The 20,715-nt window shown below is 53.9% G+C and overlaps 1 protein-coding gene across 1 annotated transcript; it reads left to right on the top strand.

Moving 5' to 3' along the window:
* Positions 1 to 500: 500 nt before the first annotated feature.
* On the top strand, positions 501 to 19,448 carry DUOX2 (dual oxidase 2; the record flags this gene model as incomplete). The annotated part of the gene is made up of 33 exons (XM_082768796.1): positions 501 to 564; positions 1,227 to 1,310; positions 2,501 to 2,665; positions 3,495 to 3,682; positions 5,038 to 5,239; positions 5,919 to 6,085; positions 6,158 to 6,218; positions 6,342 to 6,438; positions 6,591 to 6,678; positions 7,439 to 7,538; positions 7,852 to 8,015; positions 8,445 to 8,611; positions 8,757 to 8,875; positions 9,999 to 10,136; positions 10,292 to 10,402; positions 11,059 to 11,261; positions 11,673 to 11,858; positions 12,290 to 12,515; positions 13,207 to 13,300; positions 13,539 to 13,714; positions 13,999 to 14,065; positions 14,554 to 14,649; positions 15,461 to 15,639; positions 16,257 to 16,487; positions 16,603 to 16,702; positions 16,821 to 16,870; positions 16,962 to 17,089; positions 17,266 to 17,419; positions 17,942 to 18,174; positions 18,329 to 18,487; positions 18,617 to 18,772; positions 18,854 to 18,982; positions 19,326 to 19,448. 33 exons carry the CDS (start codon positions 501 to 503, stop codon positions 19,446 to 19,448), a joined length of 4,605 nt encoding a protein of 1,534 aa, XP_082624922.1.
* Positions 19,449 to 20,715: the final 1,267 nt, after the last annotated feature.

The raw sequence follows: 20,715 nt of genomic DNA, 5'->3' as shown, positions 1-20,715 counted from the left end.
GGCACCTGGCTGCATGCTGAGGGTGTTCCCTTCATGTTCACAGCTGGATTTTGTTTGGATGGGACAATGTGCGTGCAGAGAAACTGCCGGTTTAAACGTGTCTGTTTCTGTAACGAAGAGCATACTTCTCTTAACTGAGCTGGCAGGCCTTAACATCTTCCTGCCGTAGATGATGAATTGTGAACCTACATCTGAAGCAACCCCGAGGCAGGGGTGCTGGTCCTGCCTCATCAGAAAGGCCATCTCAGGCCAGATGGTGCCTCCTGACAGAGCTTTCCCAGGGTGATGGGCTCCCGTATGGCCCCTGCCACCATCCCGCAGCCTGAGTCGGGCGACACTGCTGATGGGTGGCTGCGGAGGTTTCACTGGGCAGTAGAAACCACAAGAGGGAGCCGACATCGTGGTCTGTCGATGTTCCCAGACTGCTGGAACAGCCCTGCTCCAGCTCACTCCTTGTCCTCTTTATTTGCAGGTTGTTTCTTCCAAGGACCCAGTGGCCAATGGAGCCCCCAGAGATGATGTTGTGTTTGACTGTGGTTCTACTGGTGACATGGACCTTGGGGGGTAAGGACAGTTCCTGGGAAGGGGGTCCAAAAGTAGATCCTGGATCCAAAGTAGTTTCATGGGGTATCGTATTAGAGGTGGGGATGACTCTTTTTGTGAGGAGATAAGAAAAATGAGCAAAATCCTGAATGTGTGGATCCTGCAGTCTGGGAGATTCCCCTAGCGTGCTTCGTGTGTGTACACAGCTTGTAACCAGGAAATGGAGCTTCTTCCTAGCGTTATAATGGCATAAATAAAAATTAACAGAAAGGAAACAAGGCAAATAGTTATTGACAAAGGTTTGCTCTTAAAACACAGTGCAAATAGAGGAGCATAACCTCAGTGTCAAGGTCTTCACTTGACTCACATAGGTAATGCGGGGGTGAGAAGTAAGGGAATACATCTGACACAGAGGAGAAAATGAAGATCCTTTGGGAATAGACTGGTGGAAGCCAGAAACCTTATACACTGATTTGGGAATATCAGGATCACAAGCATGAATTTCTTATCTTAGACACTCCTTATCCCTCAGAAGAAGGGTAAAAGTTCTCTAAATACCTGTTTGGACAGAAGGTTTCAGAAAGAATATCGGAAAATATAACAGTACAATATAATTCTGTAATGGAGATACTCTTTTCATGTGTGTTTTGTGCTGCTCACCAGATGGATTTGGTCTTTTCCAGGTGCCCAGGAAAACATCTTCTGGGAGGTCCAGCGCTATGACGGCTGGTACAACAACCTGCTGCACCACGGCCGTGGCTCAGTGGGTGAGTGCCAGATGGGGATGGGGGTGGTGGGGTGGGGTGGGGAGAGCTGGCACTTTGATATCTGGACTGAGAGAGGAACCTTTTCCCACTTGAGTCCAAACCCAGGAGGTGACCAGGTAATTCCTGCTGCTCATGGTAGATCCCTAAATGTACCTGACAGCCCTGTCAGAGCAGCCCAAGGGGGCCAAGCAGCCCAGCTGTAGTGCCGTGGCTGTGTCACTCTTCCCTTCTGCACAGGCACCATCTGTGGGCTGTGCTGGGGCTGGATTATGCCAGAGTAGAGCCACTGTGGGCCAGTTCAAAATATCTGAGGTAGGGTGGACACAGCTGTTCCCAGCAGGCATTTCACTGACGGTCAGGGATCCCAGAGCCAGGAAAAGGTATCTTGAGCCAAAACCAGCATTCTGTTTGAGCAGCATTCAACACCAAGTCAGAGACAGACAAGTTCACGGTCCAGGCATTGTGCAGACCATTCTTGTGACATGAAAGCCCATCAGGGAGTTCCAGTGGGTCCTGACAAACAAGATTTCTCTCTACTAGAGCACACAGGTCAACTCCTAATATTTCAAAACAAACCTAAACCTGAAACTAAGTCAGTAAATTCAGGATTTCCCCCAGTTTTAGGGATCCCCTTCAATAGAGATGCCCACTGCACAGTTTTTTTAAATGAAGAGTGTTTTGAAACTCTTTTTGAAGAATATTTTATAAAAGAATTTGCCCATCAGTTCCTGTCTCCCAGCTTTTCAGTTATGGGTCAAGCAGTGGGTGCCAAATCAGGGTGCTCTTCTCCCTCATCTCCACACCTCTGTGGCTGTTACCTCTCCCGTTTCCTACAATGTTGGTAATTGCCATATTTACACATGATCATATAAAGAACACTGGCAGCTCAACACCACTCCAGTTACCACCTGGAGCACACCACTGAGCTCCCCAGGCCCCCAGAAAGCAAAGGGGATGCAGAGGGAGAGGAGAAGGACAACCACAAAGGATCCCTCATTTTAAGAGGACTGATCCCTGTGCTGTAAGATGTTTGAGGAGTTGGTATCAGCACCAAAACTTGCATGTCCTTGGCCACGATAAGTGCCTCTAGTCTCTTTTATAACTTCACACACACTGGTACACACTGCTGCTACCATGGCTCCATGTCTCATGTGCCGCTGGCCCCACACCGTGTTGTTCTGGTGCCCCAGGTGCCCGGCTGCTGCGTCTCCTGCCGGCCAACTACGCGGATGGCGTCTACCAGGCTCTGCAGGAGCCCCACGTGCCCAACGCTCGCCAGCTCAGCAACGTGGTGGCACGGGGACCCTCTGGACTGCCCTCCGGGAGGAACACAACCGTGCTGGCTGTCTTCTTCGGTAAGAGCTGGGGGCTGCCAACAGGAGGAGGACGTAGGTTTCCTATGCCCCCAGGCTGCACATCAGAGCAGTCCTCACACCTACTGCTTCAGAGCAGACCCACACCCAAAAGATAAAGCCTTGCATATTGCCAACCACAGTGCGGTTCAGCATGAATTTTGGTGACCTTTGACAGTTGCCCCAGATGCTGATATTTGTCATTTGGAAACTTCTGCGTTTGTTTTAGCGGAAGAGTCATCTCATTGCAAAACATCCAACAGACTTGATAAGAGCCACACGGTGAGTGATTGCTAGGCAGAATTGCTACAATTCAGAGCAGTTTCTGCTGTTGCTCAGAAGGCTGGAGGGGTCTTTGGTCACTGGGAAATACTGTTGGCTCACTGAGGAAACAGGTTGAATTTGTCAAAGATGTGGAGCACGAAGTTCTTACACGTCCCCAGATGCCCCAAGGTGGGCCACTAAGGGGCAGAAGACTGTGGTACAGTACCACTGAATTTCTCCCTGGAGGCAGATATTCCCATTCCACTAAACCTTAAGTTCACCAACAGCAACAGTAGCCACTGAGCTCAACATCAGCAGCAACCGCTGGTGTTGAAGGTCATCAGCATAGAAGAGCTCAGGGAAGTAACAGCTGAGCCTTATTCCTGGAGAAATAAGTGGTGGCCTGTAGATGGTCCAGCTGCTGAACCACTGACTGAATTTATCCACCCTGGTCCCTGGATGATCCTTCCCTGCTCATGGTGTCTGGCTAGGAGCAGCAGGATCACCATCTGCTCCGGGTGCCAGTGACCATCCTCCGAACAGCTGCCCCTGTTTGGCTCTCTGGCAGGTTTCCACGTTCTCTCGGAGATCCTGGGGACGGAGAAACCTGGCTGTCCCGCTGAGTTCCTGAACATCCGCATCCCGTCTGGGGACCTCGTGTTTGACCCTGAAGGAACTGGTGCCGTGGTCCTGCCCTTCCAGCGCATCCACTGGGCGCTGGAGACAGGGCAGAGCCCCAACAGCCCCCGAGAGCAGGTAGGAGATTGCATGTCCTTTGCTCTTCCCCTTTTGGCTAAATTCCTCTAATTCCTCTTCACCAGATATTTGGAATTACAGAAGCTGAGATAGCATTTCCAAAGAAAAGAAGAGCACTGCTGTTTCTTTAAAAAGATAATTCTCTCAAGTGTTTAAATGATTACAGATGAGCCCAAAGCACAGCCTCCCAAGGTGTTGCTTTGCATAGAGCAACAGCTGTTGTTGCTCAAGATCAGTGTTTTTTTGGTGTTTTTTTTTTGGGGGGGGGCTGGGAAGGAAAGACTCTAGATCTGCTCATGCCACTTACTTTAATGCACATTTGAGTATCTGGCATGGTTTAGCAAGAGCAGAAGAGAAAATGTAAAGGAACAGTTCACAGTCTTCCTTGGCTGTCAGAGTTTTTATTGCTTCAATCAAGATAAGCAAAGATAAGTCCACTGGTACTGGATAAGAAACTGGTGAAACAAGTGATAGCCAAGACCTTTTTACATGGCACATGTAAAAAACTTCAGGAACAGATTCTTACATTTGTACCACTCCAGAAGATCAGTAATTAAGACGTACCTATTAGGCAACTCTGTTCTTTAAAATATATCATGAAACTGAGTTGGTACTCTCATAAAGTTGTAAAGCCTCTTGACTTCCACGTCTCCATACTTTGTTGTGCCGAGGTTGGATGTGTTCCAAAGTCAAATGTGCTGTTTCTTTTAATTCTGGGAAGTTTCCCAGCCAAAATTGCTGAAGCAAATCCACTCTGCCCCAAACCTTTCACATGACAAAGCGTGATGAGACCAGATTAGCAGGTCACATTTTCAGCAGTATTTTTCAAACCTTAGAAAGTGAAAATTCTAGCATGCTTTCAAAAGGAAAATTATGTTTTCAAGGAAATATTTGGCAGAGGAGATACTTCAACATGCTGCTAGGGTGGTAGGACTGCCAGCTGTGAGGACAGGAATCCCCAGAGGGCACAACCCCAGTGTTCCCAGTACCCCCAGAAATGAATTTAGCCCCTCTCCAGCCCTGCCTTGCCTACGTAGGGATTCATTGACATCCAGTTCTGGGTACAGCCAAAAATAATCGGGGAAAATATATACGTGTCTATATATGTATTATTATTTATATTACTTATTGTTATATAAGAGCATATAAATGTACTTTTGAAAACCCTATGATGGTCTTTTCCTGTACTTGTCACTAACTCCTGTCAGTCCACCAGGTTGCACAGATATTGGCTGTGTTCGTACTTTCACCCTGATAGCTTGCCCTAAAAAGAGGGGATGGGGTGGCTTGCAGGACCAGACAGGTCGGGATGGGACGTTTCAGATGTTTTGCATCTTTTGACGCTCATTCTCTAGACCAACGAGGTGACAGGCTGGCTGGATGGCAGCTCCATCTACGGCCCCTCGCACTCCTGGAGCGATGCCCTGCGGAGCTTCTCGGGGGGACAGCTGGCGGCAGGGCCCAGCGGGCAGTTACCCAAGGAGACGGATGGGAGGGTCCCCATGTGGAAAGCTCTGGATCCATCCACCGGACAGGGTGGTCCTCGTGGGATCTACGGTAAGGGACAACCTGCAGCTTCCCTGGTGGTTTCCTCACGTTCGCCCCAGCTGAGTGACTCAGTGGAGGCTTTCCCCATCTCGGGGTGGGATGAGTCAAGGAAGAGGTCACCCAGTGCTGCCTTGCAGCATCCTCCCCCTCACCTTGGCAGGGAGCCATGGCCATTAATGAGCGTGGCCAGGGAAATGCCTGAAGGTGACCCAAGTACAGGGTGGGGGGTGCGGGAGCCCCATGGGACAGAAGGCAGCGTCCTAGCCTGAGGGGGAGGAAGATGCATGTCTGGCAAAGATGCACGGTGAACTGGAGGTGCTGTGTCCCCAGAAGGCATTGAGTCATTTCCCAGCATGTGTGTGGAGGCTGGCGGGCGCTCGTGCCTTGGATCCGAGGCAATCTCTTCTTGGGAAAGAGGGTGCAGATGATAAAAACCAGCTCAGCTTGCTTTGAATTCCTTATCTGCCTGACCTTCGGTCAGTGCTTGGGGCTTGTGCTGCCTCTTTCTTGCTCAGGTTGCTCACCTCCCCATCGAGAAATAGTGAGGTTAAAAGGACATGGGGCTGGGGGCCTCTTGAACCATGGGCATGGAAAACCCTTGGATGGGGAGCAAGAGACAAAGGCAGGAGCTGCCCAAGTCTCCACCCACAGCTGTGTCTCCTTCTGATGTCCCTGGTGGCTCTTGCAGACCTGGGGAACGCCTGGGGGAATGAGAACCGCTTCCTGCAGGCTGAGAGCATCGCTTGGTTTCGGTACCACAACCACCTGGCCACGGAGCTGGCCCAGGCGCAACCCAGCTGGTCCGATGAGGACATCTTCCAGCACACTCGCAAGAAGGTCATCGCCACCTTCCAGGTAAGGGCCGTGACCCCACGCTCTCCAGCATTCTCCCCGGTCACGTCGCTGACCTGGCTCCCTGTGCCCTAGAGCATCGTGCTGTACGAGTGGCTGCCCGCGCTGCTGGGGAGAGCTGTCCCGGAGTACACAGGTGAGAGTCACAGAGGCAATGGGACCATGGGGTGTGTAGGGACTGGGGGAGCTTGGGGTCAGGACTTGGTCCCCTTTCCTTCTGTCCTGGGTGCTGGATTCAGCCACTGCTGCCACCCTGCAGGTTACCAGCAGCACATGGACCCCAGCCTTTCGCCGGAATTCGTGGCAGCAGCGGAGCTTTTTCTGGCCACCATGGTGCCGCCGGGTGTCTACAAGAGGTAGGAACATCTCAGCTGGGCAGCGGGAGCACGATGCCAGGGAAGGGGATGCCTGAGATTGGGGTTGGGGCTGGGGATGGTTCCTGCCTGGCCCCAGCTTGGGAACATCCCTGGCCATGGTCTATGTGTCCAGCACTTCTCTGTTGTCGCAGGGACCTCAGCTGCCAGTTCCAGAATGTGTCCAGCCCTGGTGGCACCTTCCCAGCAATGCGGCTCTGCAACAACTACTGGAGCAGAGAGGTACGAAGAGGGGAGAAACAACACGCAGTGGAAGCTCCATTTCTCCCCAAATTGTCTTTTCATTGGGAAGATCCCTCTGAGGAGTCATTTCCCACAAAGAGAAGGGATCATCATTCCTTCAGCTGATGAGGTCAGGGATGTGAGGACAAAATCTCTCTGCTGGGTGCAGAAACAAAACAGTTACTGCTGTGGGAAGTGCTGGTCTGAAGAGCAGCTCTACCCTCCTATCCCCTGCTTTGGGGTTATTTTCCAGCTTGGTCCAGGTTGGGTCCCTCTTGTCCCCATGGTTGGTGGTGGTGACAGGACCACTTTCATGCCAAAAGCCCTGTGTGGTGCAGCTCCTGATCCAGCTGTGTCCCCAGGCTCTGCAGGACACATGTGCCATGGCCAGGAAAGTCCAGTGGTCACTTGGGTCCGTGGTGGATGTGCCCTGCTTGGGCAGTCTGTATTAAAGCTGGCAGAATGACCGGGGGGCTTCATGCAGTGCTTTACATTATGGAGGACCACACAGGGGGCTGAAAGAGAAACTGGGTGCAGAGTGTGATGGCCGAACACAGTGTGAGAACCCCCTCATCCAGACATACCTTCTTCAGCCACAATGGTCTTAAGACCTCAAAGTTGAGGTGACATAGATGAGATGAGCCTGGAAGACCCATGGGTCCCCCTCCACCTGGAGCCTGTACCTCTTTGGGCAATGGTTCAAGGGTGTGGGGCAGCCCCACATCCTTTGTCTTGTCCTTGTCTTCCCATCTCCCCTCAGAACACTGGGGTGCAGGCAGAAGACGTGGATGGCCTCCTGCTGGGGATGAGCTCACAGATTGCTGAGCAGGAGGACAACATTTTGGTGGAAGATCTCCAAGGTCTGTGCTCCCCCACACCTCAACTGGCGCGTTTTTTGGGGGGGGAACCCTCTCTCCTGGAGCCATGTGGGGGACAAGGAGGGGAGTTAGGTCCCATCCTGCTGTCAGCACCCAACCACTTACTCCAAGCAGCTTCAGCCCTGTTAACAGAGGTGCAGAGAAGCCACAGGGTATCCTCACAAGGGCATAGAGGTGTTCTCTATGTTCAGCAAGGCCCGTGGCAGGGCGACAAGGCCAGCTAGGCATCCAGAACAGCTGGGGTTGCCGTTTCAGCTCTTCCTTACCATCACGGTGGCTTTGCTTCAACCTGCAGATTACTGGTACGGGCCTCTGAAGTACTCCCGCACCGACTTCATGGCCAGCTGGCTGCAGCGCGGGCGTGACCTTGGCCTGCCCACCTACAACCAAGCCCGGGAGCGGTTTGGTTTGCAGCCTCTCCAGGACTGGATGGACCTTGCCCCACACCTGGAGCAAGAGGTAACACGAAAATGGCCCAGCATGGAAACCGTGCATGTTGGGGCATCTTGGGGTAGTCCAAGAGGTAGCTGGCCTCTCCAGCAGCATGTGAAGAGGGACGTCAGTGCGCATCCTGCTCTAGCTCACTCCTGTGCCCTTGGGGCTGCTGCACTGGGGTAACCATACAGTTACATGGCAGGAATAAATCTGTCATGCCCTGGTGCTGAGCTCCTGTGCTGCTGTGTGCTCTGCTCCTCCTGGGGCAGATGTTTAGTTGCTCAAGTCCAAGTTATGAGCTCAAGGCTGCATGGGGCTGAGCAACCTCCCAGCCCACAGACTTGATGCCTGGCAAGTGCACTTTCCTTGCTCCTTCTGAGGCTTGCCAGGACTTTGTGAAGCCCTGACAAAATCCCCTCTGTTCACATGTGTGTGACGTGGGTTTCTGGCCAGGTCCTGAAGAACGTTGCTGACCTGTACGCCAACAACACGGCCAGGCTGGAGATGCTCCCCGGAGGCATGCTGGAGGCTGAGAGCCCCCTCTTCAGCGCCATCATCCTGGACCAGTTTGTGCGCCTGCGCGACGGCGACAGATTCTGGTTTGAGAACACCAAGAATGGGTAAATACCTCTTCCCCATCGGGTGGGCAGAGCAGGTTCCCTCGGTTCCTAATGCAGCATAGGGAGCAAACCCCAGCTCCCCAGGTCTCTGGGCTGAGCCACGGCACCCCGGGGCCACCACTTGACTCCACCACTCTTTCCCCAGGCTCTTCACAGAGGCAGAAGCCAGGGAGATTCGTAACACCACATTCCGTGACGTCCTGGCTGCAGTCACCTCTGGAAACCTTACAGACTTCCAGAGCAACGTGTTCGTCTGGAGGCAGGGTGAGTGCTGCTTGCAATGCCAGGGCGAGGGGGGGAACAACACCAGGCTGCAATGCATGACAGCAAGGAGCATGCAAAATGCAATGGTTGCACGAGTTGAAAGTGGGCTGAAGTCCAGGCATCTGCATTGCACGAGTCCTGGAAGGATCCCCAGGTACAAAAGATGCAACGATGCCCCAGGAGGTTGTGCTGGGGTTAAGGCTTGGCCTCTGCCTACCCCGTGCTGTGTCATGCTCCTCACTGACGTGTCCTTTTTCTGCTTCCATATACATGCACACACAGGTCTGCAGGTTAAACGTGAGCAACCTGAAACACAATGAAGTTCTGTAGATGACTTAAGCCTTGCGTACCATAGCTGTGTAACTCTGCCTGCTTCTGCCTTTCATCAGCTGCCCGGAGTTGGTTAACCGGGGCTGCTGGGAGGGTGGCCAGGCTTTCCTGCAACTGTGCTTGCAACAACACCGTGAACTGCACCAGCCAGATTGCAGCCCGTTGAGGGCTCAGGGCTTGCATTCCTGTGCAGTTTTGAGTTCCCACCAGGCTAGGAGCAGCCTAAAAGCCCCAAGTCCCACACTTATGTGGTCCATCACCAAGGTTACCTCCTGTGCTGTCCTTGCAATGAGGTTTTCTCTCCCCACTGAGACCCAGAAAGTCCTGGCACTATCCACAGTCTGACTTTTCCTCTTGGGATTTAGCCACACCTTTCCCATGTACTGAAAGCCTTTTATCCAGCACACATTCCAGCCCTTGCAAGGCATTTTGGTTCCCTTGGCAGTGCACCAGGAGGACTCCCTGGATTTGCAGCACCCAGCTGGCAGCCCAGACAAGCAGAGGCCCTGAGTCCCAGCTTGCCATGGCCCAAGGTGCTTCTTACTCACTGGAGAGGTGATGGTGCTGAGCTCCACAGAGCCCAGTTCTGCACGTGGTTTGGTGTGGCATGCAAAGGTTCAGCCTGAAAACAAGGCTTGTCTCCTGAAGATCTCAAGCATCCCCATTTGCAGGGTTTCCTGGGTCACTTGGCAATGAACCTCACCAGCACTTCAGTCGCAGCGGTTCCTGGAGATAGTGGAGGTGAGAAGGGTAAAAGTCCTGTGATGTTCACTGCCTGTCTCTCCCCATGCAGGAGACCCATGCCCCCAGCCCCAGCAGCTGACAGCTGAACTCCTGGCCAACTGCACGCCCATGACTGTCCTGGACTACTTTGAAGGCAGTGGCGCAGGCTTCGGCATCATCATCGTTATTCTCTTCTGCCTGCCTTTAGGTTTGCCTCCCCATTTCTTTACCCATCTCCTCTCCTACTGGAGAAAGGGGCTGAGTGCCCATGGGCCCCTGTCCACCTTGATCATACAAGTGATGCTGCCAAAGCAGAAAGGGGCTTTGGGGTATCTCATGCCTCCTCCTCCCATGTGTCCCCAGTGAGTCTGTTTGCTGCCTGGATTGTTGCCGTTCTCCGCAAGAGAGATTTCAAGAAGCTGGAGAAGAAGAAGGCCAGTGTGCGGCGGGAGGTGGCCAGCGAGGCAATACAAGGTGAGGTGGCACCATCGATCCCATGGTGGTGCCTGGTGATGCTCCTGAAGGCAGGACACATATCCAGGCATCTTGGGCTTGGAGCTTATAGCTAAACTGGATATATTCCAACCCCATCCATCCTGTGACCCAGATCACTCCTTACCTGAAGAAAATCCATGTAGGCAATTGCACTAGTAGCTACAGAACAGGGACTGTATCTCTTTGCTCTGGACATGAAAAAAAATTGCCTCCCTATTCCATGAGTTGTACGTGAGCTCCGTGCCCATGCACATGAGGGCTGTGTTTGGGAGAGCATCATTTTAACATGAGTTTGGTCTCCTGGCAGATGCTCAGCCAGCAGTTAGAGAATAAATAAAACTGAGAACTGCTAGTCTAAATTTTCAGAAATCGGATGGGAGAGCTTGCCCCTGACACTTGTGCACGCTTGTACCATTGCACCAGCAATGGCAGTTATTGCAGCAAAGGCAGGCTGTGGCCCCCAGAGTGTTTTCTGTACTGTGTCTGTACTGGCAGGGAATGAATGAAGGGTTGCCAGCCCTAGGTTGCAAGCTGAATGCAATCTCTCACAAGCCACGTTGGGGTGAAGGAGGTGCTGGGATGAACAGAAGCGCAGGTGCCCCTTTCCAACTGCATGCTGTGCTCTGTCCCCTCAGCCATGGAGTGGCACGGTCCCAAGACAGACAGCTCTCCTGTCTACATTCAACTCCAAGCTGACAAAGTGCTCAAAGTGCTGGATGGGAGAGGGTCGGTGCTGCGGAGCATCAGCCTGAAAGCCCATGGAAGGGTGGAGGTGATCCTCTCCAGCAACAAAGGGAACAAGGCTCTGCTGCTGAAGAGCCCCAAGGAGTATGACCTGGTGAGTACCATGACACCTGGAGAGGGCCTCCCCTGGACCCTCCACCATCCTCTGCTGCTGCTCATGGTACCATTCAGACCTGGGCTGTGGGATCCCAGGGCAGGGTAGGTCCCTGAAGGGTGGCTGTGGCCTCCTGAGAGCCACTAGCTTGTACCATGGAGCGTCCACTGTGGTGAACAGCAGCAATTTGTACTGAGCTGGGGGCAGACACCTTCCTCCAGACTTCAGCAAATTGGATCTTGGGTGATACCCATGGACAGAAATGGCATGTGGGAGGTGGATTTGGTAGGGGAGGTCAGGCCACTAAAATATACTGAGGAGAGCATGGGCTTTTAGCTGGCTGGGCGTGATGTCCAGCCCCAGCCTGGCTGAGCCTCTGCCACTCACAGCCTTTGGTGGGTCCTTGGGCAGGTGCTGCTGTTCAACGAGGAGGCAGAGAGGAGCAACTTCATGGGGAAGCTACAAGAATACTTGAGAAAGAGCTGCCTTGACCTGCTTGTGTCTGAGATGAAGGAGCAGAGCCTGCTGAAACGGGCAGTCACCCAGGAGCAGAGGAAACAAATTCTGGAGACTTTCTTCAGGCACCTGTTTGCTCAGGTATGTTTGGGTGTGGCAGGCTCTGATGCATGGAAGAAGGTATTTCTGTATTGACTGAGCAATGAATGTTGCTGCTGTTGGGCTCTGTAAGAGCTGTTAAGGCACGCACAAGGAAGCTGCCAACATTTTCAGGACCAAGGGACCATTTCCCTTGTAGAAAACAAAGTGATTGTTGCTGTGGTGATATGGGTGGCTAAAGTTGCAAAGAGACTTTTGTGTGATGCAGCCACAGTCTCTGTAATGGTCAGTGGTGCACAATACAGCATAAAAGCTGTATTGTGCAGGAGAAACACAAGACTTCCCCGTGGCATCTGCCATGAATTCTGTGCCAAGAGAGCCTCCAGCCCTTGTGCAATAGATTTTCCATGCGAGCACCAACCTGCTGCTCTGCCAACACTCATGGGATTTGTTTTGTGGGACACAACCTGCAGGTGCTGGACATCGACAAGTCCGATGCTGGAGAGCTCAACTTTGAATCCTCACAGAAGGCAAAGGAGTCTCTGACATGTGAGCTGAGCAGGGCTGAGTTCGCCGAGGCCCTTGGGCTCAAAGCCCACTCCATGTTCGTGGACTCCATGTTCTCCTTGGCGGACAAGGACGGCAATGGCTACATCTCCTTCAGGGAGTTCCTGGACATCTTGGTGGTCTTCATGAAAGGTGGGAACTGGTGGGGATTAGGGTCTTCATCTGTTGCCCTGAGCCCCATTTCCAGGCTGTGACAATGCCATCAGCAGAGTGAAGGACAAGATCCACCCAGCAGGTCAATCTGTAGGCACTTCTACAGCTTACAGTTCCCTTCAAGGGGCAGTGACAATGTAATGATGTTTGCTGTGAGGCTGTTCATGAGGGGAGCTATCTCAGAGCAATGATTTGCTGATCACTGATCTTCCACGTGCAACTCTGGCTACCTCCTGAATGTACCATGCAGCTATCCTTGGCAGCTGATAACAGCCATATCTGATATCAGTTCTCGTCATCCCTAATGATCACTGGAAAGACAGATTCACAGGTGGAGGTGGTGAATGCCAGATTCAATCACAGCAGTTCCCAGAAAATTTCTTTGCTATGCAAAAGTGCATTATGAGTTTGCAAAATAATGCCCAACAACGAATGTGTGTTTACCCAACTTTTCACCTTGCACTTGGGAAAGTCAAGCAGAAGGGCAGCACAGGGCTCTGAAAGCAAATTCAGCTGCCATTCAGACTGTGATCAGCAGTGTGGTTTCAGACTTTTCAGAGCTGTGTGGCTTCACTGATGCAGGTCCAGACTCTCAAAGACATGTCTGAAAACACTTTTGTTGGTGAAACTAGGATCTTGTTGTTACTTTACCTCTTTCCCTTGCCACCAGGGTCCTCAGAGGAGAAGTCCAAAGTGATGTTCAGGATGTATGACATTGATGAGAATGGGTTCCTCTCCAAGGAGGAGTTTCTGAGGATGCTCAGGTACTTCTCTTCAGCTCGCTAAGCATTTTCACAATATCTGAAGTTAAAAGTATCTTCACAAACAGCTCCCAGCTTCTGTGCCTCAGACCCCAAGGAAGTTACACAAGAGCCCCTGGGCTCAGCACTGACAACCAGGAGCCCATTTCTCCCGTGAAACTTGTCTGGGGCTCTGCCCTGTGTTATTTCAAGGTCTCAAGCTATTGTCTTCTGAAATTCTCATCTCTCCTCCTTGCTCCAGGTCCTTCATTGAGATCTCCAACAACTGCCTGTCAAGGGAGCAGGCAGAGCAGGTGACCGAGTCCATGTTCCGGGCCTCAGGGTTTCAGGACAGGGATGAGCTGACGTGGGAGGATTTCCACTACATGCTGCGGGACCACGACAGCGAGCTTCGTTTCACCCAGCTCTGCATCAAAGGTCAGCAGGAAATGGGCAGGAGCTCTGGGTTGCCCCAGGGCCTGCAGGACTTGGGGGGGAACAGCAGCACCCATACCTAGCTTCCCAGTCTTGTCCTATCAATCTTTCCAATCCCAATTCTCCATGGGGAAGTAAGCGGGCATGGGCTGTCACTCCTCGCACGACACTTTTTGCTCCGTGCAGAGCCTCTCCCCAACACAGCCCTGCCCAGCAGAGGTGCCAACACCTTGTCCACCGTATCACCCCTCTGTAAATGGCTGTTTTGTCCTTTTATCTCCTGAAAGGTGTCCCCGAGGTGTTCAAGAAAAACCTGCACAACCGTGTCTCCTTCATAAAGAAAGAGCCCAGAGAGTAAGTGCTCTCACTCATGCAATTATTATTTTTTTTCCTTCTTCTGCCCTTATGCACACCCATCCTTCACCACAGCTTCTCCAGCAAATGCTCCTCCCAGGCCTTTGCACCCCCAGCTCTGGGGATGGAGGGGGTTACCATGTGGGGCCATGCCTGTGAGCAAACCACCACTGTGGGGCTGCTGCCTTCTGCCCTCCCGTGGCTCCTGCAGAGCCCCCGCTGCATCTCCTGCATGGCTGGGGTGTCTCAGAGCAGCGGGGGGAGTCCGGCCTCGCCTGTCAGAGGGACAGCGGGTTATCTTGGAGGGAACCCACCCCGTGTGCCGAGCAGTTAGGGTTCACACCAGCAGGACATCTTGGCAGCTGAGCCTGAGATGGAAAGTGTCCATGGGGTGGTAGTAGGGAAAATTTTGGCGAGGCCAGGCTGGCTGACCCACGGCGCTGTGTGCACGGACAGCGTTAGGTGAGACATACCCCTCTTTCTGGCAGAACCGTCTCAGATGGGGAGAGAGACCCAAACCTGGAGACAGTGGCCCACTACAGGGATCAAGAAGGGCAGGAGCTGAGGAAGAGAACAGGCAGAAAGTGAGTATGCTCCTCTCCTCCTTGGGTTTCTTGCATCTGTTCACACCACAGGTCAAGTGGCACGGCTGCAGGGAGGGGATGCCAGCCCCAGGAGACACATCAAGCCCTTGCTGAGCACCTACTGTGGGGACAGCAAAGGGCTGGCCCCTTTCCTGCTGTAGCTGGAGAGGTGTTGGTGTCTCTCCAATGACAAAACCAAATAATAACGAAGTGGTCAGCTCTGGAGAACATGACTACTTTTTGGGGTGTATGCCTTATGCATGGAGAGAGATATCTCATGGCAAGTCCTGCCTTCACTCCTCTGCCCCTTGGGACTCTGCTAATTCACATGTGGCCTGCCCGCAAGAGCTGCAGGAGAGGCTCCTGTCCTCACCGCTGTGTCACTGCCAAATACTTATATAAGGAAGCAGTTAACTGGCTGTTTTTCATGGCCAGAAGTAATATACTCTTTATAATAACCTGGTTTGCCTTGACAGTTCCAAGAACCTTACCTGACCCCAGGATATTTTGGAAGGTTTGAATATTACAACGAGAATCATCTTTTATGGTTCTTATCTGTGGTTTCATTTGTGAGTCACTACATGATGATTTGTTATGATTTGTCATGTAGACCAGCTGATGGCCTAAGATCATCCGCTGGTATCGTGTGTGGTCACTGCAGTGGCTGCCGTGCAGAGGTGGTTGCAGTGCTGCAGAGGGAGGAAGATGCATCAATCTGGACCCTGCAGCCCACCACATGGATCAGGAGGACCCCGAGCCATGCCCTTCTGGTTGAACCTCAAAATGACGCCGGTCCTCCTGTTTTTGCCAGGGCAAATCAGTACCAGCTGCGTTTGTACACCGAAGCACAGCGGAAGAAGTACCAGCGAAATAAAGTTCAGCAGAAGATCCAGGAGTTCAAACGTTTCATTGAGAATTACCGGCGCCACATCGTCTGCGTGGTCCTGTTCTCGGCCATCACCGCCGGCTTGTTCGTGGAGAGGGCATACTGTGAGTGTCCCCCCAGCCCCTTTGGAGGAGCTGCTCGCTGCGTGGGGCACGCTGGGGTGCAAAAGGTCCCGGCACGGCTTTGAACAACAGCATTGGTCTTCCCCTGGCATAACCAAAGAATTCCTGAGGTCAGAAGGGACCATTGGGGGCCCAGTTTCAAAGCCACACCAGGCTGCCATCTAGAGAGGGCTTCAAGATCTGTTGGGTTGGAGATCTCACTGCCTTGCCAGGCCTGTGCCAGTGTTTGGTCATCTTCCCTGTGAAGTGTTTTTATTTTACATCTAACTTGAATTTCCCTCTGTGAGAGTCACGTTGTTGCCTCTCATCCTTTCACTGTGCAGCTCTGAAAAAGAGCATGGCTCCTTCCCCTCTGTAACACCCACTACGTGGTGGCACACAGCACTGTGCTCCCTGCCCCATCTTCTTCAGCCTGACCAAGCCCACTTCCCTCACCCTCTGCCCTGTGGGACATGTCCCAGCTCCCACCCATCCCACACAGCCCCATCCAGATGATGTTTTCTTGGTGGAGCCACACAAGCGGCTGTCCCCTTGGTGCAGGAAGGGGCACGGTCCTCACCACCAGGCACATGATGTGCACTCTGCTCTCTTCCCCCCAGACTACGCCTTTGCATCCCCCAGCACTGGAATTGCGCAGACCACCTTTGTCGGGATCATCATCTCCCGAGGATCAGCCGCCTGCGTCTCCTTCATGTACTCCTACATCCTGCTCACCATGTGCCGCAACCTCATCACTGTCCTGCGGGAGACGTTCCTCAATCACTACATCCCCTTTGATGCCGCCGTGGACTTCCACCGCTGGATTGCCATGGCAGCCCTGATTTTCTCAGGTGGGTGAGCTGCTGGCCAGGGGAATCACCGTGTCCCCAGCACAACAGCAGGGTTGCCAGGTCTCCACTCACCGCAGTGGTGATGCTTTTCTCTCATGGCTTCTGTCTCTTACAGTGCTCCACACCGCGGGTCACATAGTCAATGTCTACATCTTCTCAGTCACGCCTCTCAGCATCTTGTCCTGCCTCTTTTCCAGCGTCTTTATGAACGATGGGTAGGTGAAGTTTAAAGCAGAGCATGTTAGGCATAGATGGGAGTGAAAGTGGAAGCCAGGAGTTTGGTTTCTCCCAGGTCTGCCAACTCCCTGATGCAATTTTTTGTCCCCCCTCTAGGTCACAGCTCCCTCAGAAGTATTACTGGTGGGTCTTCCAGTCCATTCCAGGTGAGGATGGCAGGTAGTCCTCTGCCCTGCTCCAGGGGAGCCCCATGAGGGATCCCAGATCCCTACCAGCACCTCCCAACCCCTTTCACAGGCATGACAGGAGTGCTTCTGCTCATCATCCTGGCCGTCATGTACGTGTTTGCCACCCACCACTTCCGACGTGTCAGCTTCCAGGCCTTCTGGATCACCCACCACCTCTACGTGCTGCTCTACGTCCTGGTAAAGCCTATGGGATGGGGAGGGAGGGACAGGGTCGATGCACCACAAGCCCATGGGAGCTTCCAAGGGACCCAGTGCCCCAGTCCTAGCAACCCACTGCTCCTGAGCTGCCACCGAACCAGCAAAGGCTGTGCCAAGCCCCGTGCTGATGAGGGCTGCCCCCTGCCCTTGCCCAGGTCATCATCCACGGCAGCTACGCTCTGGTCCAGCAGCCCCGCTTCCACATCTACTTCATCATCCCAGCTCTCATCTACGGCGCAGACAAGCTGCTCAGCCTGAGCAGGAAGAAGGTGGAGATCAATGTGGTGAAAGCTGAGCTCCTGCCCTCAGGTACTGTATCCCTCCGGCTGCACGGTGCCAGGTCAGCCCAGGCCCTTTACAAGAGCATGGAGGCTGCAGGGCTTGAAGGAGCCACAGCTCCCCCAGGGTGGGGGTCTGTGGGGTGCCCCATGGCAGCAGTCCCCAGCCCAGTGGCGTGCAGGTGACTCTGGCCCCAGAAATTCGCTTGCTGATTGTCCTGCAGGCCAGTGGCTTGGATTGGCACCTCCAAGAGGCAGCCACATCCCACTACACGATCCCCTGATGCTTTCACAGCATGCCTGCATGGCAAGGGTCTCCTCTGCACCTCCCAAAGTTAGGGAAACTGAGGCACAGAGCTCAGGCCATCACACCCAAGCCCAGCAGAGCCTCTCCAGCATGCTGAGCACCGTGCCTGGCTCCACCATTTGTCCTCAAGCTCTGTCCCAGCCATCACTAGGACAACTCTAGCGCTCTGTCTTCCCTTGAGCCTTTCCACCACTCAATGTCTCCACCTTAATGACAGAGGTAACGAGGTCCCTGTCCCCCCTCCAGGCGTCACCCACCTGCGGTTCCAGCGGCCGCAGGACTTTGACTACAAGTCCGGGCAGTGGGTGCGCATCGCCTGCATGGCCCTGGGCACCACCGAGTACCACCCCTTCACCCTCACCTCGGCGCCCCACGAGGACACTCTGAGCCTGCACATCCGTGCCGTGGGGCCCTGGACCACCCGCCTGCGGGAGCTCTATGCCCCAGAGAGCCTGGCTGTCCTCGGCAAGCTGCCCAAGGTGAGGCGTCCCGCCGGGGATGGGAACACCCAAGCCAAGAGCATCTCGGTGCTGGCTTGTGCCTGGCCCAAAACACCTCTCTAGCCCTGAAGGTGACCGAGCCCTGGGCAAGCAGAGGAGGGAGGTGCTCTGCTGATGGCTGGCTTCTTTCTAGCTCTATCTGGACGGGCCCTTTGGGGAGGGCCACCAGGAGTGGCACAAGTTTGAGGTGTCGGTGTTGGTGGGAGGAGGCATTGGGGTGACACCCTTCGCATCCATCCTCAAGGACCTGGTCTTCAAGTCGTCCATCAACTCCAAGCTGATGTGTAAGAAGGTAAGGGGAAGCATCTGGAGGACAAGAGCCCTCCTGAGATGAAATCCCCCGTTACCCAGCTGAGAAGAGCCCCACAGATCTATGGAGGGCTCCCAGCCCTATGCAGAGCCTCATCCCTCTCTCCCACAGATCTATTTCATCTGGGTGACACGCACGCAGCGGCAGTTCGAGTGGCTGGCAGACATCATCCGCGAGGTGGAGGAGGCAGACAAGAACGAGCTGGTCTCTGTGCACATCTACATCACGCAGCTGGCCGAGAAGTTCGACCTGCGCACCACCATGCTGGTGAGCCCTGTGCCAGGCCCACCCGCGGGGAGGCCGCCAGGCCCTGCTGGGCTGTCTGATGTGTGTTGATCTCTCTTCCAGTACATCTGCGAGCGGCACTTCCAGAAGGTGCTGAACAAGAGCCTGTTCACGGGGCTGCGCTCCATCACCCATTTCGGGCGCCCGCCGTTCGTACCCTTCTTCGACTCACTGCAGGAGGTGCACCCTGAGGTTAGTGTCAGCGATCTGCTTGGGGACAGGAGGGGGACACCCACCTGTAGGTGTGGAGGACACTGGTGGCACCACTCCCAGCCTTTCCTCAAGGTCCATAAACCCTCCTTTCCCTCCGGTGCTGGGATGAGCTGTGAGGGTCAACAATGCCCCACAACAGCCATATGTGCCCCTCCAGTGCCTGGAGCTGGCAGAGGACCCAGGGCTTCAAGCCTGAGGTCCTCATCCTTCCCCCTGTAACTTCCTAGGGAGGTGACAACCTCCCTGAGAGCCTCCTCAGGCTGGTGTCCGTGCCTGAAGCTTCCAGAGCAGGCTGACCCCTTTGTCTGCCCTCCTCCCCCAGGTGCACAAGATCGGGGTGTTCAGCTGTGGTCCACCTGGAATGACGAAGAGCGTGGAGAAAGCTTGCCAGCAGCTGAACAAGAAGGACCAGGCCTACTTTGCACATCACTATGAGAACTTCTAACCCTACCCACGTTTTACTCCTGTGGACTGCAGTCACCATGGGAAATGTGTGTTTGACCCCAGCACCCATGCAGCGAGGCTTCGGGGGTGGTTGTGGTCTCAGGCTCCCACCTTCTGCCATCCCTGGAAGAAACCCACCCATGACCACGAGCAGCCTGGCACACACAGGAGCCGAGACCCAGTGCTCAGTGCACCAGCAGAACACTGCTCTCCCGGCATCGCCCTCCGTGAGCCCCACGTGCTGGCGGCTTGTGTGTCTCAATGCAGGAACCCAAAATTCGGTTCAAGCCCAGCTCCACCACCTTGATCCTGCAAGCTGGAGGCCGTGCTCAGTGGGGTCACGGGGGAATGGCTCTGAAGCACTTCAGGAAAGGGGCTTGGTGCCTGCACAACCCCAATTCACAGCTTTGCCCATAGACCTGGGCAGGGGACACGCACATGGGGTGAGGAGGCAGTGAGCTCCCCACTGCCCCTCTCCTGCAACCGGGCTCAGCTTTGCTACTGTGCCTGCTCATCAGTGCTCTGAGCCTTCCCTGGGTTTGCTTAGGGCCTTAGCAGTGTTTGTGTTGGCTTCTTTCAGCAGCATCCCCATCACTTTGATCAGGGATCATTTGTGCTTGTTTAACTAATGCCTGGCTATGCATCGCTGGGCTGCTGCTCTCGCGGGCTGTGATTGAGCAACAGGATTTTATCTTTGCTTAAATAAAGCTGACTGAAGTTTTCAATCACTTTCTGGGTCCTGTGCTGCGTCTCAGTCACCTGCAGGCTTGCAATAGTTGTAGGATCACACGGGTCTTGCTCCCATTACAGAGCATTCGCACCATCCCACTGGGAAACACATTAAACAGGAGCAAGTTTCCCCTCCACTGGTAATACAGAAGGGCTGGGGGTGGGAGGGGTAAGGACTTGAGCCCCATTGACTGTGTCCTATCATCCCCAGCAACACCCCTGCAGTGGCAATGCCCCCAGTGAAACCTTGCTCAGGATGACACATTAACCCAGTTAATCTGAGCGGTACTTTGACCGCTTCTACAATGACTAAGGGAAGTCTGCCCAGGCCATACCAGCCCCATAAAACACAGCATAACCTTGCAGGCTTTTCTTCTGCCTAATCTCCTTTGCCACCTCTGCCATCAGCTCTGATGCAGAAGCACTTGGGTCATTTAAGGTTTCGCTGAGCTCTACCACAGCCTGGTGAGACTTAGCAGCCCAGGTGCTACACCCTCCCCGGGGCCCAAAGTCACAGACCCCTTCAAGCCACCCACCCC

Source organism: Aythya marila (assembly GCF_965140915.1).
Source record: "Aythya marila genome assembly, chromosome: 11".
NCBI classification, from domain to species: Eukaryota; Metazoa; Chordata; class Aves; order Anseriformes; family Anatidae; genus Aythya; species Aythya marila.
The sequence above is the reverse complement of the archived record's forward strand: the minus strand, read 5'-3'. Positions and strand labels throughout refer to the sequence as shown.